The sequence below is a fragment of the Mirounga leonina genome, unplaced genomic scaffold (genome assembly GCF_011800145.1).
Source record: "Mirounga leonina isolate KUSES-001 unplaced genomic scaffold, KU_Mleo_1.0 Mir_357, whole genome shotgun sequence".
NCBI lineage: Eukaryota > Metazoa > Chordata > Mammalia > Carnivora > Phocidae > Mirounga > Mirounga leonina.
The window spans coordinates 3,178,654-3,195,978 of NW_023270702.1; the positions used below are offsets into that span (position 1 = coordinate 3,178,654).

General features: G+C 34.9%; 1 protein-coding gene across 2 annotated transcripts in view; it reads left to right on the plus strand.

Moving 5' to 3' along the window:
* LOC118027061 (centromere-associated protein E-like) overlaps positions 1 to 16,442 on the plus strand; it is a 34,115-nt gene extending 17,673 nt beyond the window's left edge. The window contains exons 14-24 of one of the 2 annotated variants that reach the window (XM_035030208.1): positions 1,352 to 1,496; positions 2,176 to 2,264; positions 3,554 to 3,721; positions 10,567 to 10,641; positions 10,871 to 10,990; positions 12,667 to 12,789; positions 12,873 to 13,038; positions 13,434 to 13,588; positions 15,361 to 15,675; positions 15,787 to 16,056; positions 16,214 to 16,442. In XM_035030208.1, coding sequence (XP_034886099.1) covers positions 1,352 to 1,496; positions 2,176 to 2,264; positions 3,554 to 3,721; positions 10,567 to 10,641; positions 10,871 to 10,990; positions 12,667 to 12,789; positions 12,873 to 13,038; positions 13,434 to 13,588; positions 15,361 to 15,675; positions 15,787 to 16,056; positions 16,214 to 16,411 — 1,824 coding nt within the window. In that variant the 3' untranslated portion in view covers positions 16,412 to 16,442. The remainder of the gene's footprint in view (positions 1 to 1,351; positions 1,497 to 2,175; positions 2,265 to 3,553; positions 3,722 to 10,566; positions 10,642 to 10,870; positions 10,991 to 12,666; positions 12,790 to 12,872; positions 13,039 to 13,433; positions 13,589 to 15,360; positions 15,676 to 15,786; positions 16,057 to 16,213) is intronic. The other variant, XM_035030209.1, reaches the window with a different exon arrangement.
* The last annotated feature ends 883 nt before the right edge of the window (positions 16,443 to 17,325 follow it).

Consider the following 17,325-nt stretch of genomic DNA (forward strand, 5'->3'; position numbering starts at 1 on the left):
GGTTGAGATGACCCCAAGGGATGAGATCATGAGCACATTAGAGGGGACTGGCCTCAGATAGAAAAAAGGATCATTTATAGATCAGCTCACCTATAAAAAGGATGTAGTAATAGGATAGTTGGGAGGATCAAGTAAGATGAGATAATACTTGTACCTCCTAGAGGGACAGGAGAAGAATGGTAGCCATGAAATATGGAAAAACACAAGCAGAGGAAGAGAAACCAGCAAAGCAGAGTGAGTGGTGGGATAAGCACCAGGAGACAGAGGTGTTCCTGAAAGGATGACGAAGGAGTAGACGGATGATGAGGAAGAGCACGAAAGAGCGATGAAAAGAAAATTGTAGCTAGAGAGAAGTAAGGAGTGAAGGGTTTGTTTTAAAAAAAAATCAAAAGCAAATGGAGAGGCTGGAGTGTTCATTCATCGAGCTGTTAGAGGGGGCTGGTGAGGCTAACAGATGAATAGGTAACCCAGGGAGCAAGGTCCCAGGGGAGAGAGGAACCATGAGGTTAGGAGCCCTGGGAAAGGCATTAGCTTTACTGCATTGGAAGAGACTGGCATTGTGAAGGCTGTGTGGAGATCTACTCGCTGAAGGAAGTTCAAACAGACCATCTGTCTTCCCTTCCCCGTCAGAGCTGGACAGCCCAAAGTGCTTTTGGTAGCTGTGGCGGGCAGCAGCAGCTTCCCTGCTAGAGAACACTGGATCACTTGGGGGCTGGGAGTCAGCCGATTCCTTTCAATTAAGTCCCAGGAAAGTTTGTAGGGAAACTTTCAAATAAAACATGAATTTTATTTTATTTTTTTTTCTTCAAATTTTTATTTAAATTCTAGTTAGTTTACATACAGTGCAATATTGGTTTCAGGAGTAAAATTCAGTGATTCATCACTTACATACAACACCCAGTAAAACATGAATTTTAAATGATAGTTTCATCAAATTTTTTATAGGGTTAAACACTGATTTTATTTTATTTTATTTTTTTTTAAAGATTTTTATTTATTTATTTGAGACAGAGAGAATGAGAGAGAGAGAGCACATGAGAGGGGAGAGGGGCAGAGGGAGAAGCAGACTCCCTGCTGAGCAGGGAGCCCGATGCGGGACTCGATCCCGGGACTCCAGGATCATGACCTGAGCCGAAGGCAGTCGCTTAACCAACTGAGCCACCCAGGCGCCCTAAACACTGATTTTAAAAGTTTGTTTTCTCATGACATCCTTAGACTGATAGGATATTAAAATAGGCTTAAAAAAAATTCTACCAAGTCCGTGGTTTCCAAGAAATATAAATTAATTCTCTTGTTTTACGATGTTTGAGCCCAGATCTGTTTAAGGTAATTTTGATTTTTTTCCTCTTAGGCTAAAAGAAAACGAAGAGTCACTTGGTGCCTTGGCAAAATTAACAAAATGAAGGACTCAAATTATATAAATGAATTTAATATGTCAACAAATGTAACAAAAACACGTAAGGCGGCTGCAACCGTAGTGGGGGAAATTGATGAATGTGAGTGCTTTTTTAGCTGCTTTTAATTACAAAAGCATCCCAGTAAAGAACTACTTTATTTATAACTCAGTTAATGTGATAAACACATTTAATAAAATGTATGCATTTTAGATGCAATTACAATGGAGATAATGATAAAAATTAGTGATTTTAAGAAAGTGAACATTCTCTATTATTTTCACATCTCTTAAGAATGATACACTTTAGTTGAAACACAAGACATTTTTATTGTTGGTTTTGTTCTAATCATTATCTAGTTAAATTAGTATCCATATAACATAAATTAGTATCCATATAACAGCTGCCTTAAACTTTAGTTTTGAAAGGGTAGCATTACACAGGCATGTTTCAATATAATGTCTCCAACATTAGCAGTATTTTTAAAGCATTTTAAAATCTACTTACATTGATCAAATCTCAAATTCAGAATTTGTCCTTTTACCTATATTGTATCAAGGATCGAGTATTTTATTACTAATTCTAACCAGGGATCTTAATTCATAAAATATTATAAATGATCATATCTTTTGTTAATGTATTCTTGGCATTCATATTTTGAGCACATGTTAGCTAATTGGAGCTTATTATTACCTCCGATCAGATTTTTTTTTAGTCTTTGACTTTTAAGAAACTTTATTAAACATATTTATGGATAAATTTCTTTTTCCCCTAATTCTAGCTTTCTGCTCAGAGTCTGATATTTTCAGTAATACTTTTGATACATTAAATGAGACAGAGTGGAATCCAGCAACAAAGCTACTAAGTCAGGTAACTTAAATGTATTTTATAAAACATTATCTCTCACTCTTTTTAAAATTCACTTTTTGTTGATGTTTACATTGTTGTAGCAGCACATTACTCGCTCTGACTTAATTTTAGTAACAGTTTTGGTTCTAATTACTCGTTACACTCCTAATTGATAACTGACACGTAGAAGGAAGCTAAAAATTTTGTAATGCTGGTGTATGGTAATAGGTAAACATTTGCGTCTAGTTCTTTCCCAATAGATCTTGGTATCTATGGGTTTTTTGTTGGTTTTTTTTTTTTTTTTTTAGTTTCTGTTTTTCCTTACATAATCCCGTAAGGGTTTTAAAAAAGGCTGATTTTTAAAGTGTCAAAAGTCTCAGGCATATAGTAGAAGAATGACATAGCAGGGAGGGGGTAATATTGCCAAATCATACTGAAAAATAAAAGAAAATGTATTATGTGTGGTTTTATCAAACCTTTAGGGAATACTGTGGTGAATACTTCCCTAGGTATAGAGTCCATATTGACTTTCTAGGCTACTAATGTCCAAAAAAGTACAGTATAGTTTTATAAATGTATTTGTTAAGAAAATTTCATTTTAGTTTTAGAATAAAATTGCAGTGATTCTTGGGAATTATTATCTTTACTTAACCATTAAATTAGTTAAAATTAGGTGTTATAGTTAAAATGCTTTTATGTCCCTAAAACATCCTCTAGAAGTGTGTTGTTTTTGGAAAATCCCTGGTGTTAATTTTTGTTTTTTTAACCTGCAGTTTATCTCTTTCTCATAATAGTGTACAAAACAGAAACAGGCCTCTTTTGAGTATGGTAAAACATAGCCTTTAGAGTTTTAGAGGTCAATAAATAATACCTCTGTTTCCCTTCCAAAATTCAGACCTATTTAAGAAATAAAACAGGCATCAGACAGGTGGAGAATTAAATTATCGGCTTCATAACAAAGGAGCATAAGGATCTATGGTCAAGTGGACTTCCCGGGATGCACCCTACCTCCCCAGCCTCCTACTCCTGACAGCTTTCCCAGTTAGATATAGGCAGAGCACTTGTTTATATGATCTTTTTTTTTTTTTTCAATCCTTTCAAAATAGTCTTCTAAGCTAGTTTACCAAAATGCACATCCTTTATTTTACCCTGGATCAAGCTAAACCATTAGAAAGATATTGAAGAAGAGAATGACCTAAGTTAACTACATGATTTCAGGTTAAACTATTTGACTAATCCAAATTTTAGTAAGGAAACAATATAGGATTAGAATTCTCTCCAACTTGAAAACCTGGTTTTGTTTCCAATAGGAAAACTTAGAAAGTGAACTGAATTCACTTCGTGCCAACTATGATAATCTGGTATTGGACTATGAACAACTAAGACGAGAAAATGAAGAAATGGAATTGAAATTAAAAGAAAAAAATGATTTGGATGAATTTGAGGCTCTAGAAAGAAAAGCAGAAAAAGATCAGGAGGTAAGAGATATGGAAACATGAAAATAAAACCACACTTTTAAAAGAAGTATCATTTTTGGGCACCTGGGTGGCTCAGTTGGTTAAGCGGCTGCCTTCAGCTCAGGTCATGATCCTGGAGTCCCTGGATCGAGTCCCGCATCGGGCTCCCTGCTCGGCAGGGAGTCTGCTTCTCCCTCTGACCCTCCCCCCTCTCATGTGCTCACTCTCTCTCATTCTCTCTGGCTCAAATAAATAAATAAAATCTTTAAAAAAATAAATAAAAGAAGTATCATTCTCTTAAAGATGTTTATTTCTAAGGTTGACATATGGAGAATCCAACCATTTTCTATGTGTACACACAATTTAGAGAATTTAAGAAGTAATTCACATACTATTTTTCTCAAACATTAATTTGAGCAGACCAGAAGTACTGTCTAGAGTATAACCATTTCCTGCTGAGACCAATATGAATTTTACTATCTGGCTGAATGTTTTATGCATGGATACTATGTGTTAATGGATTTCATTTTCTTTACAAAGTATATTCCTAAATATTTAGATTATTAGAATGGCTGGGGAAGCTGATTTTGCTCATGTCTTTTTCCGTATCAGAGAGTTATTGTGAAAATTATTGTAACTAATACTAAATACTAGTAATGAAATTATTAGAAATGAAACAGATCACTTAAATTTTCTAAATATATAATATTAAGCTACATGTTAAGAGAACTCAATCCAGAAACACTCAGACTTCAGATACTTAGAAATTGTCCCAAGAAATTCAAGAGATTTCTTAGAGCAGACCTTCCTTAACCTAGAGGTCACAGACATTATAAAATTATTTTGCAGAATTTTTGAATGCATATTCATTGTTCTGGAACAAGAATCCATAGCCATTATAAGACTATGAAGTAATCTATAACTCCCCCTACCCTCAAAATAAGAGCCAGTGTTCTGGTGTAGTTAAAATATGAGTTAATTTGCAGCTACTTCCGAGATTTCTGTGAGGATGGCCCAAAGGGACACAATGCTTTTTCCTCGGTATTGTTGTTTCATTTCTTGCCCTCTTTTTTTTAAATTTTTTTTTAAATAAGGAAAAAAACAATTCAGTGCCAAAAGTATTATTTCCATTCTACCTATAAATTAAAGTTAATCCTACATTTCATGGGTATATATCCTAAGATGCAAAGTCTGTATGTTCTCCACAGGGTTTCATTTAACTTGTTTTAAAATTTGCATGTTAACAAAATACAAAATGTCGAATATTGACCTGTAGACGTCAATCAATAAACACTGAGTTTTATAAGGAAGAGGGTGGTCTAGTGTCATGGTTAAGAGCATGGTCTCTGGAGCCAAACTTGCTTCCAAGTAGGATACAGGCCTTGAGTGAGTCTCGGAATCTCTCGGGGCTTCCTGTTTCTCTCCACCCTGGAGGTTGAACCAGGTGCTTGCCAAGGCCCCTTCTAACTCCCAGTGTCATCTAATTCTATCTTACTCATTATAAATAATATGACATAAAATTAACTTTGGGCATAAGTATAGCAATAATTTCTCAAAGTTTTTTACATGATTTATATATTCAATAATAAAAACTGAAGCTCACAGAGTAAATGACTCTCACATCCTGATTCTTTTTTTTCCTTTTAACCACAGTCAAGGGGGAAAATAAGCCTATTCTTTTCATCTTTACTTGGACACAACTAAAATTCTAGGTTCTATAAGGTAACTTAAAATATTAAGTAATAAAAACTTATTCTGCTCAAAGGCAGTTCCATTCTATTTTAAACTAAGTCTGTGTATGCAGTAAAATATGTTCCCAAACCTTCATTTTGGGAAAAGCTTAGCCAAAAAGGAGGTAAAATTCAAATTATGGCCTTAGGACATGTGGTTATTGCCCTGGTTTGCCTAATGGTCTTATAAATCACCAGAGCTGTGTATCATTTTCAAATGGGAATATAGAAATACAGGATGTTTAAATAGTAATTTTTAGAAGGAGGGGTAAACAAAGTCAAGTCTCATCAAGCTCAGGGAACAAAGGAAATTCCAACCCTCCACCTGATTTAACTTGATTAATTTTAGAATTTTAACAACTTGGATGTTTTTGTCTTAAGGAATTAAATATTTTATTTTACCTGCTGAAAATTACATAAATTGAAATGTAATTTTTTTTATGTAGCAGCCAATTAACTTTTGATTATATCATATACTTTCTCTTTATACTCAGCATCTTAAATAATACCTCATTAGGAAGTCACAGTCCAAGCTTTACAAAAGTTCATCTTTCTCCATTAATTAGAACTAATACTTAAAGTGCTATTTCAAATGAGAAGTGAGATAAGTTTTCTTTCTAAATGTTTATTTTCTAAAATAAAGATTAATTTTTTAGTTCTTCCTTATTTTTTTTATTGTGTTATGTTAATCACCATACATTACATCATTAGTTTTTGATGTAGTGTTCCATGATTCATTGTTTGCATATAACACCCAGTGCTCCATTCAGTACGTCCTCTTTAATACCCATCACCAGGCTAACCCATCCTTCCATCCCCCATCCCCTCCAGAACCCTCAGTTTGTTTCTCAGAGTCCATAGTCTCTCATGGTTCATCTCCCCCTCCAATTACCCACCCCTTCATTTTTTATTGGTAAATGTGATTTTGTTGCACAAAGTTTAGAAACAGAAAAGAAAAGATAAAAGATGGAGCCAATTTAAATTATAGCCAACACAAATGTCTAAAATTTTGCTGAACAGTTGATAGCCACTAACCACATGTGATGATTGAGTACTTGAAGTGTGGCCAATTTGAACTGACTTAAGTATGAAAAAAAAAAATGTAAACTATTTAGTTTTTTATATTGATTACATGAACAAGTGATAATATTTTGGATATATTAGGTTCAAATATATTTTTAAGTTAGTTCTGTTTTTTTAATGCAGCCAGTAGGAAATTTTCAATTACTAATTTGGCTCACATAATATTTCTGGATAATGCTGACCTAAAATAGGAATGTCAACAGTAGTTTGAATGTAAACTAGTTAGGACTGAATTAAACATTCAGAAAATATTACTTAAACAAGATGCTATTTTCGTAAATCCCTTACATTTCTACTAGAATTTGCCTTTACTTTTTTATTCTTTTTTAATCTTATTTTATTTAAATTCAATTAATTAACATATAGTGTATCATTAGTTTCAGAGGTAGAGTTCAGTTATTCATCAGTAGCCCATAACACCCAGTACTCATTACATCACATGCCCTCCTTAATGCCCATCACCCTGTTACCCCATCCCCCCACCCACCTTGCCTTTACTTTTTTTTTTAATTTTTTTATTGTTATCTTAATCCCCATACATTACATCATTAGTTTTAGATGTAGTTTTCCATGATTCATTGTTTGTGTATAACACCCAGTGCTCCATGCAGAACATGCCCTACTCAATACCCATCACCAGGCTAACCCATCCTCCCACTCCCCTCCCCTCTAGAACCCTCAGTTTGTTTTTCAGAGTCCATCATCTCTCATGGTTCGTCTACCCCTCCGATTTCCCCCTTCATTCTTCCCCTCCTGCTACATTCTTCTTCTTTTTTTTTTTTTCTTAACATATATTGCATTATTTGTTTCAGAGGTACAGATCTGAGATTCAACAGTCTTGCACAATTCACAGCGCTTACCAGAGCACATACCCTCCCCAGTGTCTATCACCCAGTCACCCCATCCCTCCCACCCCACCCCCCACTCCAGCAACCCTCAGTTTGTTTCCTGAGATTAAGAATTCATATGAGGTCATATGATACATGTCTTTCCCTGTTTGACTTATTTTGCTCAGCATAATAACCTCCAGTTCCATCCACGTCGTTGCAAATGGCAAGATTTCACTCCTTTTGATGGCTGCATAATATTCCGTTGTATATATATACCACATCTTCTTTATCCATTCATCTGTTGATGGACATCTTGGCTCTTTCCAGTTTGGCTATTGTGGACATTGCTGCTATAAACATCAGGGTGCACGTACCCTTTCAGATCCCTACTTTTGTATCTTTGGGGTAAATAACCCAGTAGTGCAATTGCTGGATCATTTGGTAGCTCTATTTCCAACTTTTTGAGGAACCTCCATACTGTTTTCCAGAGTGGCTGCACCAGCTTGCATTCCCACTAACAGTGTAGGAGGTTCCCCTTTCTCTGCATCCCTGCCAACATCTGTCGTTTCCTGACTTGTTAATTTTAGCCTTTCTGACTGGTGTGAGGTGGTATCTCATTGAGGTTTTGATTGGGATTTCCCTGATGCCGAGCGATATTGAGCACTTTTTCCTGTGTCTGTTGGCCATTTGGATGTCTTCTTTGGAAAAATGTCTGTTCATGTCTTCTGCCCATTTCTTGATTGGATTCTTTGTTCTTTGGGTGTTGAGTTTGATGAGTTCTTTATAGATTTTGGATACTAGCCCTTTATCTGATATATCATTTGCAAATATCTTCTCCCATTCTGTCGGTTGTCTTTTGGTTTTGTTGACTGTTTTTCCTTTGCTGTGCAAAAGCTTTTTATCTTGATGAAGTCCCAATAGTTCATTTTTGCCCTTGCTTCCCTTGCCTTTGGCGATGTTTCTAGGAAGAAGTTCCTGTGGCTGAAGTCGAAGAGGTTGCTGCCTGTGTTCTCTAGGATTTTGATGGACTCCTGTTTCACATTGAGGTCTTTCAACCATTTGGAGTCTATTTTTGTGTGGGGTGTAAGGAAATGGTCCAGTTTCATTCTTCTGCATGTGGCTGTCCAATTTTCCCAACACCATTTGTTGAAGAGATTGTCTTTGTTCCATTGGACATTCTTTCCTGCTTTGTCAAAGATTAGTTGACCATAGAGTTGAGGGTCCATTTCTGGGCTCTCTATTCTGTTCCTTTGATCTATGTGTCTGCTTTTGTGCCAGGACCACTTTGTCTTGATGATGACAGCTTTGTAATAGAGCTTGAAGTCCGGGATTGTGATGCCACCAGCTTTGCTTTGCTTTTTCAGCATTCCTCTGGCTATTCGGGGTCTTTTCTGGTTCCATACAAATTTTAGGATTATTTGTTCCATTTCTTTGAAAAAAGTGGATGGCATTTTGATAGGGATTGCATTGAATGTGTGGATTGCTCTAGGTAGCATTGACATCTTCACAATATTTGTTCTTCCAGTCCATGAGCGTGGAACGTTTTTCCATTTCTTTGTGTCTTCCTCATTTTCTTTCATGAGTATTTTATAGTTTTCTGAGTACAGATCCTTTGCCTCTTTGCTTAGATTTATTCCTAGGTATCTTATGGTTTTGGGTGCAATTGTAAATGGGATTGACTCCTTAATTTCTCTTTCTTCTGTCTTGTTGTTGGTGTATAGGAATGCCACTGACTTCTGTGCATTGATTTTATATCCTGCCACTTTACTGAATTCCTGTATGAGTTCTAGCAGTTTTGGGGTGGAGTCTTTTGGGTTTTCCACATAAAGTATCATATCATCTGCAAAGAGTGAGAGTTTGACTTCTTCTTTGCCAATTTGGATGCCTTTTATTTCTTTTTGTTGTCTGATTGCTGTGGCTAGGACTTCCAAAACTATGTTGAATAGCAGTGGTGATAGTGGACGTCCCTGCCGTGTTCCTGACCTTAGGGGGAAAGCTCTCAGTTTTTCCCCATTGAGAATGATATTCGCTGTAAGTTTTTCATAGATGACTTTTATGATATTGAGGTATGTACCCTCTATGCCTATACTCTGAAGAGTTTTGATCAAGAAAGGACTTGCCTTTACTTTTTAAGGACTCACCAAATTATGAAGATTTCATAATTCTAAGAGAAAGTATGTTTATCTCTGGTAAGTTGTCATTTACGTGTTTTGACACAAATGTATGTAGTACTCAAATATTTAATGCTCCAGGTATTTGATGGAAAGGAAACTTTAATAGAAACACATGTATTTTTAAGTATTCTTTATACTTTTAGACAGTTAAAAAATATAAAGCAATAACATCATTTTCCATAGAATGAATCAACAAGGTAATAATTGATAATCCTATACATATCTCTGTAGCTTTAGTGAACAGTAATATTATTGTAAAGGCACCACATGAAACTACCCTAATCCAGACCTAAATTCTAAAACACAAATCCTTGGGCGCCTGGGTGGCTCAGTTGGTTAAGCGACTGCCTTCGGCTCAGGTCATGATCCTGGAGTCCCTGGATCGAGTCCCGCATCGGGCTCCCTGCTCGGCGGGGAGCCTGCTTCTCCCTCTGACCCTCCCCCCTCTCATGTGCTCTCTCTCATTCTCTGTCTCTCAAATAAATAAATAAAATCTTTAAAAAATAAATAAATAAATAAATAAATAAATAAATAAATAAATAAATAAATAAAATAAAACACAAATCCTTAAAAAGTATGCCAGTGTAAAGCTAAATGGCTAATTTATGGGAAGAAACCAAAATATCTTGTAGAATAAATAACATTTCTGCATTGAACCTCCCCAAAAATCTATTAAAAGTGTGTTTTTTAAAGTTTGATTACCAGTTTATATCTTCCAAGGGATGCATACTAATTTGCTTTTGACATTATTATAGCATTATTAACAGGTGACATAACTGTTACTTGGGTCATGCTGAGGTTTTTTTCTTGTTTGCTTGTTTTGTGGGGTTTGAGGATTTTTTGTTTGACTTAACTGGGTTTCTGTTTGTTTTGTATCTTCAAATAATGAGATGCTTTGTAACAGTAGCTTGAACAACTGATCTCTTAATCCTTTCTTACTGTTTTGGTGATTCTGAAGCAGTGAATAAATGCTATCTTTTGGTGGGTTTTTTTTTTTTTGCTTTATTAACTATTGGTTTGCTCTGTTGCCTGTTCACATGCTCTTACAGATGCAACTAATTCATGAAATTTCCAACTTAAAGAATTTAGTTAAGCATGCAGAAGTATATAATCAAGATCTTGAGGTGAGCATTTATGTTGGTATTTCTATTATAAGGAACTAGAACTATAAAATGTACATCATACGTAATTGAACATGATTTCAGAAAATAGAAGAAACATTTTGTTTTTTAAATATCAACTTTTTAAATTTTACTAATGGTTTAAACTATTAAATGTAAGTTCTTTTTTATCTCCTAAAATTTAAATCCAAGAAAATACATTTCACATTTTTCTGTTTCATACTTCTTATAGAATGAACTAAGCTCAAAAGTAGAGCTGCTTAGAGAAAGGGAAGACCAGATTAAGAAGCTACAGAAATACATAGACTCTCAGAAGTCAGAAGATATGAAAATGGACTTGTCATACTCATCGGTAAAAATCAGGTTTATTTTGTTGTTTAATCATGTAGGCATTTATAGTATACCATCATCATTATTATCAATATTGAGCTTACATTGAGCCTACTGTGTGCCAGGCATTGTTGTAATTGTTTTACATATAGTATTTTATTTAATCTTGTCTATGACTCTGTAAAAGTGGGACTGTTAGTATCATTGCCATTTTATGGATAAAGAATTATTCATAGAGAGTTGAGGATATCGTTCTTTGAGTGAATATAAGTTAGTTAAGGATGAACTTCCATTAAAAATTAGTAATTCACAATTTATTATTTTTTTCAATTATTTTATGCAAATGCATGCAGAAGTATGTAGTCAGTATCTCCAGGTGAGCACTTATGTTGGTATTGATAAGTAACTGAAACTGTACATATCACATGCGATTGAGCATGATTTTATAAAATTTTATAAATTTCATTAATATTAATGCATTCTCATTATAATTTAAATAACTATTTTAACAGTTTGGTATTTTTCAGAAACTATAGATGATTTTAGTTGGTATAAGATATGATATTAAGGGACTGCTGGGTGGCTCAGTCAGTTAAACATCTGCCTTCAGCTCAGGTCATGATCCTGGAGTCCCAGGATCAATCCCGGGATCAGGCTCCCTGCTCAGCAGGGAGTCTGCTTCTCCCTCTCCCTCTACCTCTCTCCCCTGCTCGAGCTCTCTCTTGCATGCTCTCTCTCTCAAATAAATAAATAAAATCTTTAAAAAAAAGATATGGCATTAAATAACATTGAATTTCATGATGAAATTGTTAATTTTTGCTGCTTGCTTTCTATTCTATTTGCCTTCAGTCCTCCTGATTACTTCAAGAAAGTATCAGTTTGATTCTAGTTTTTAACTCTTTTTAAGAAGGCAGCAGTTTCAAGCTGAAATTTTGGTTTTTCTTCTTTTGTTTTCATTTGAGTTTTTCAGAGTAGTTTTTATTACCTTCTATCAGGACTCTCCTGTTAACTGACAAATGATCCTTTGTAAAAGTAATCTTACTGTTCTAAAGAAAAGGGGAAGAAAGGCACTTTCATAATCCAGGAGTGTCTGTTGATAGAGTGGCAAGCAGAATTGCCCACTTTTTAAAAATTGCTATTTCTTTCTCTTTATTCATCCAATTCATTCATTCATTTGTGCATTAATATTCTGCCAAGGATATATGTGCTTGAATTTATGTAAGCTAAAGTTAAAATGCCACTTCTCTCTAAAAATGAGACTGAGATCTTTTCATGTATTTATCAATCATTTGCATTTTCCCTTCTGTGAGTTGCCTATTCATCTTTTCTCTGTTTTTCTATTGGTTTTTTTGTCTTTTTCTTTGTAATTTGTGATTTCATATCCTTAATTTTAATTATGAACTACTCACCTGCCCTTTTTAGATGGCAGGTCATTTTAAGTCATTTTAGAATGACTTAAAAATACATAGGAAATTTTAACAAGCTAGCTGAACAACAATTGTGTTAACCTTTTTTAAACAATAACAAATTTCTTCAGTCTCTACAATGCTTCTATAATTTGGAAAAAATATAGCCAATTTTTCATAAATAAATATTTAAAATATTTTTATTATGGAAAATATTATTTCTTTTCATCTTTTCCTAAATAGACATTTGAAATTAGCATATTTCACTAAATTCTTTTTGTCCTGTGTATAGGAAAGCACTGAAGACATAAAACAAATGAAACAGACTCTGCTTGATACTGAAACTGTAGCCCTTGATGCCAAGAAAGAATCAGCCTTTCTTAGAAGTGAAAATCTGGAGCTGAAAGAGAAAATGGTAACTGTTTCCTGTAATATTTATAATAAAATAGTTGTTACAATCAGTACATTTCTGTGAATTTGCAATCTTTCTCTCAACAGAAAGAACTTACAAATACATACAAGCAAATGGAAAATGATATTCAGTTATATCAATGCCAACTGGAGGCAAAAAAGAAAATGCAAGTGGATCTGGAGAAAGAATTACAATCTTCTTTTAATGAAATAACAAAACTCACCTCCCTTATAGATGGCAAAGTTCCAAAAGGTATTTCATAATTTCACTTAATTCTTTGCAGATCTGACTTTGTCTAGAAACCTACCTGAAGGATTTTGCGACTATATTCCAATGGGTAGAAATCTATTATCCTCTGATATGATTGTTTTAATAGCCTAATAATGAGTTTTGATATTATTTGAGATCAGTATTTATAACTGCTTCCATAGAATTCCAATTAATAAGGGTTTAGGAATTATTTTTCAAATAAATTGGACCTGATTTTCAAAAATTGGTTGAAGAACTATTAACAGTTAGATTACCTGTTAACCAACATTGACTCTTTAATAAATTTTTATATAGTCTGATTAAATAATCTAACTTTGCATATAATTTAGATTGTCCCAATAACTGCACATTGTTTTAATTTACCCAAAATGTCCTAGATTTGCTCTGTAATTTGGAACTGGAAAGTAAGGTTACTGACCTCCAGAAAGAACTGAATAAAGAAATTGAAGAAAATGAAGCTTTGCGTAAAGAAGTTAATTTGCTCTCAGCATTGAAATCTTTACCCTCAGAAGTAGAAGTGCTGAGGAAAGAGGTAAACACATTTTTAAGCAAATAATTCTTCTTTTGAAATAAAAACCTTTGTAATAGCACTTTAAATGTCTTGCTGTAGTTTATCTTAAAGTAGCAGTCAAGAGAGTGTAAACATATGACTCAACTTGTTAGGAATAGAAATGAATGTAGTTCCTCCTCTAATTTTCTTGTATTACCAGAAAACACACTTTCAAAGCCTATTTAACAGTATACTTAGTAACTTGGTCCATGTAACAACCATTTCTGTAGTCCTCAAATGTTTCACTTAAACAGAGTTCTAGGGGCGCCTGGGTGGCTCAGTTGGTTGAGCATCTGACTCTTGGTTTCGGCTTCGGTCATGATCTCGGGATCATGGGATCCAGCCCCGCAGTGGCTCTGGGCTCAGTGCAGTCTGCTTGCCCCTCTCCCTCTGCTTCTTACCCCCATGCTCTCTATCTCTCTGAAATAAATTTTTTAAAAAACGATTTAAACAGAGTTCAATGGGGGCATCTGGCTGCTCAGTCAGTAGAGAGTGTGGACTCTTGATCTCAGGGTTGTAAGTTCAAGCCCCACATTGGATGGAGAGATTACTTAAAAATAAAATCTTTAGGGGCGCCTGGGTGGCTCAGTCGTTAAGCGTCTGCCTTTGGCTCAGGTCATGATCCCAGGGTGCTGGGATCGAGTCCCGCATCGGGCTCCCTGCTCGGTGGGAAGCCTGCTTCTCCCTCTCCCACTCCCCCTGCTTGTGTTCCCTCTCTCGCTATGTCTCTCCCTGTCAAATAAATAAATAAAATCTTTAAAAAAATAAAAAATAAAAAAAATAAAATCTTTAAATAGAGTTCTATGGCCCATCCTTTTTTTAACTTTTTTTTTTGGTACTAGTTCTATCACTATGTTGAATAAAAAAACGTAATGAGATGTAAGGGAGGGGACTGATAAAGTTTAGGGGTCAGTGTAAATCTTGCAGGCCAGTGAACAAACCTGTGAACCATCAGCCAGCTTTTCCTTCCTCTCTACCTTTCTAAAAGAAATAAAACTGACAAGTGTTTGAAGACCCAAGTGGCAGACATCATGCTAAAGAACTCTAGCAACATTATTTAGTCATCCTAAAAACTCTTTAAAGTAGGTGCTGTTTTTTAGCTCAACAAATAGTTACGAAGCCAGTAGCTGAGCTACACAGATGTGCCTCCTCTCCTAAGTCCATGATTGAAACAACCCTGCTGTTTTACCCCTGTCCTTAGCCTCTGCTTTAAGTTCGCCTCTCTTCTTCCCACCATTGCTACCTTACCTTTCACAGTGATTTTACTGTTTATAAGCTGGATAGGGCTTATTTAAATAATAATTCAAATAAAGCTTAACTATTTAAATTATTCAGGGATCACATTTTTAGAATCTGGAGCTACATTCAAAGGCTTTAGGGAAAATGTCAAATTCTAAGACGAAACATAAAATGACACACCAAGAGGTTAGAAAATACTTTAGAATGATAGATAAGGAAATAAAGGCACATCCTGAAATAAAGTATTTCTACTGAGTATCCTTCTCCATGCAATCCTTGCTAGAACCCAAAGAGAATAGAAAATAAAACTGAAGGTAAATTTAAAGAGGATAATACATTGTTAAAGGATGGTGACAATAAAAATGTTGCCTTTCCTTGGTCAAATTTTTGCATAATTTCAATGTCTTCCCCCTCCCCCACCTTGTCCCCCACCCCAAGGAAACTTTTTTTTCCTGAAAACTGCTTCAGTAGATCATACATTGCTAACATAGCTAAATTTTATTTTGTTTCCATAGATGCATGATAAATCTGAAGAGCTCTGTGTAATAACATCAGAAAGAGACAATCTGTTTTCTGAAGTAGTTCAAAAGGAAAGTAGAATTCAAGATTTACTTGAAGAAATTGGGAAAACTAAAAATGACCTAGCAATTACCCAGTTGAATTACAAAAGCACTGATCAAGAATTCCAGGATTTTAAAAATCATCATATTGAATTTGAGCAAAAGTATAAGATGGTCCTTGAGGAGAATGCAAGAATGAATCAGGAAATAGGGAATCTCTCTAAACAAGCTCAAAAACTTGGTTTAAGTTTGGATGCTGTGAACACAGAGGTTGGTACAAGACACCCTCTAGGGAGCGATCTTTAACTTTCTGGGGTTTGGCTTCCATTTATATACCATAGAATGCTCTGCTTTTCACATTTACTTTTTCTTATTTTAAAGCTTTCTCCCAAATCTGAAGAAGTTCAGAAAACAACTGAGAGTCAAAAAAGGTTAAATGAAGTGGAAGAGCTGAAGGAACAATTAGAAAGTAGAGATTCGAGGCTGCTAACTATGGAAAAGGAAAAAACACTGATCGCTGAGCAACTTCAACAAACTTTAGTAGAAGTAAGAACCTTAACCCAAGAAAAGGAGAACCTAAAACAACTCCAGGAGAGCCTGCAAATTGAGAGGGACCAACTCAAAAGTGACATTCAGGATACTGTAAATATGGTAAGGCTTTTACTGAGTAAACTCTGAAAATTCAGAGCCTCTTTACAAACAGGACAGGAGCCATCACTTATAATTCATGATCCGGTAGCCACTACAAAATTACTTCCACTGTTTCACATTATTCTAATGGACATTGTTTTCTGTTTCTCTGACAAAGAATATAGACACCCAAGAACAATTAAGACATGCTCTTGAGTCTTTGAAACAACACCAAGAAACAATTAACACACTAAAAATGAAAATTTCTGAGGAAACTTCCAGGAATTTGCACACAGAGGAAAACCTAGGAGAAACTAAGGATGAATTCCAGGAAAAGGTAAATGGTGTTTCCATCAAAGTTTTTATATATGTGTAGATGAGCTTTCTCTTTTACCTCAAACACTTAAGTACATAATGATAATCTCAATCTTGTTTATTATTCACAGTGCTAATAACTAACAATAATTTACAAACATAAACCTGATGTCTTTGAAATAACTTGAGATATAACTGCTTACAATCAATTTGGGAAAAAAAGGCAAAAATTAGTTCAAACTTTAAGCTGATATTTTGAGGCCTAATGTATTTTAAATGTCTTTAAAAACCCTTCTGAAGGGGCGCCTGGGTGGCTCAGTTGGTTAAGTGACTGCCTTCGGCTCAGGTCATGATCCCAGGGTCCTGGAATCAAGCTCCGCATCAAGATCCCTGCTTGGCCGGAAGCCTGCTTCTCCCTCTCCCACTCCTCCTGCTTGTGTTCCCTCTCTCGCTGTCTCTCTCTCTCTCTCTGTCAATTAAATAAACAAATAAAATCTTTTAAAAACAATTTTAAAAAAATAAAAATAAAAACCCCTCTGAATTCTAAGAAAGTTTGCTTATTATTAACTATGTCTAAAATATTTGTTTTATGTCAGATTTTATATATTAAACTTGCTTAGAGATCCCTATGAAATCAATGTGTATATTTTATTTATGCCTGTTTCTAGGGCTTGTGCTATAATTTTTACTATTAGGTGCTTAAATCTCACCTTAATTTATTCTAAGTAATATGGTTCATTTTGTCCTGAGACCTTGGGAGAATAAGGTCTTAACTGGTTATTTAATTATATACAACAAACACTAGGAGATGCTAATGATGTTTGTTTTGTTTTGTTTTGTTTTAAGAGAAATGTGTTAGTCCACTAGGGCTTCCATCACAAAATATCACAGACTGCTGGCTAAAACAACAGAAATTTACTTTCTCCTGGTTGTGGAGGCTAGAAGTCCAAGATTAAGGTGCTAGAAAATTTAGTT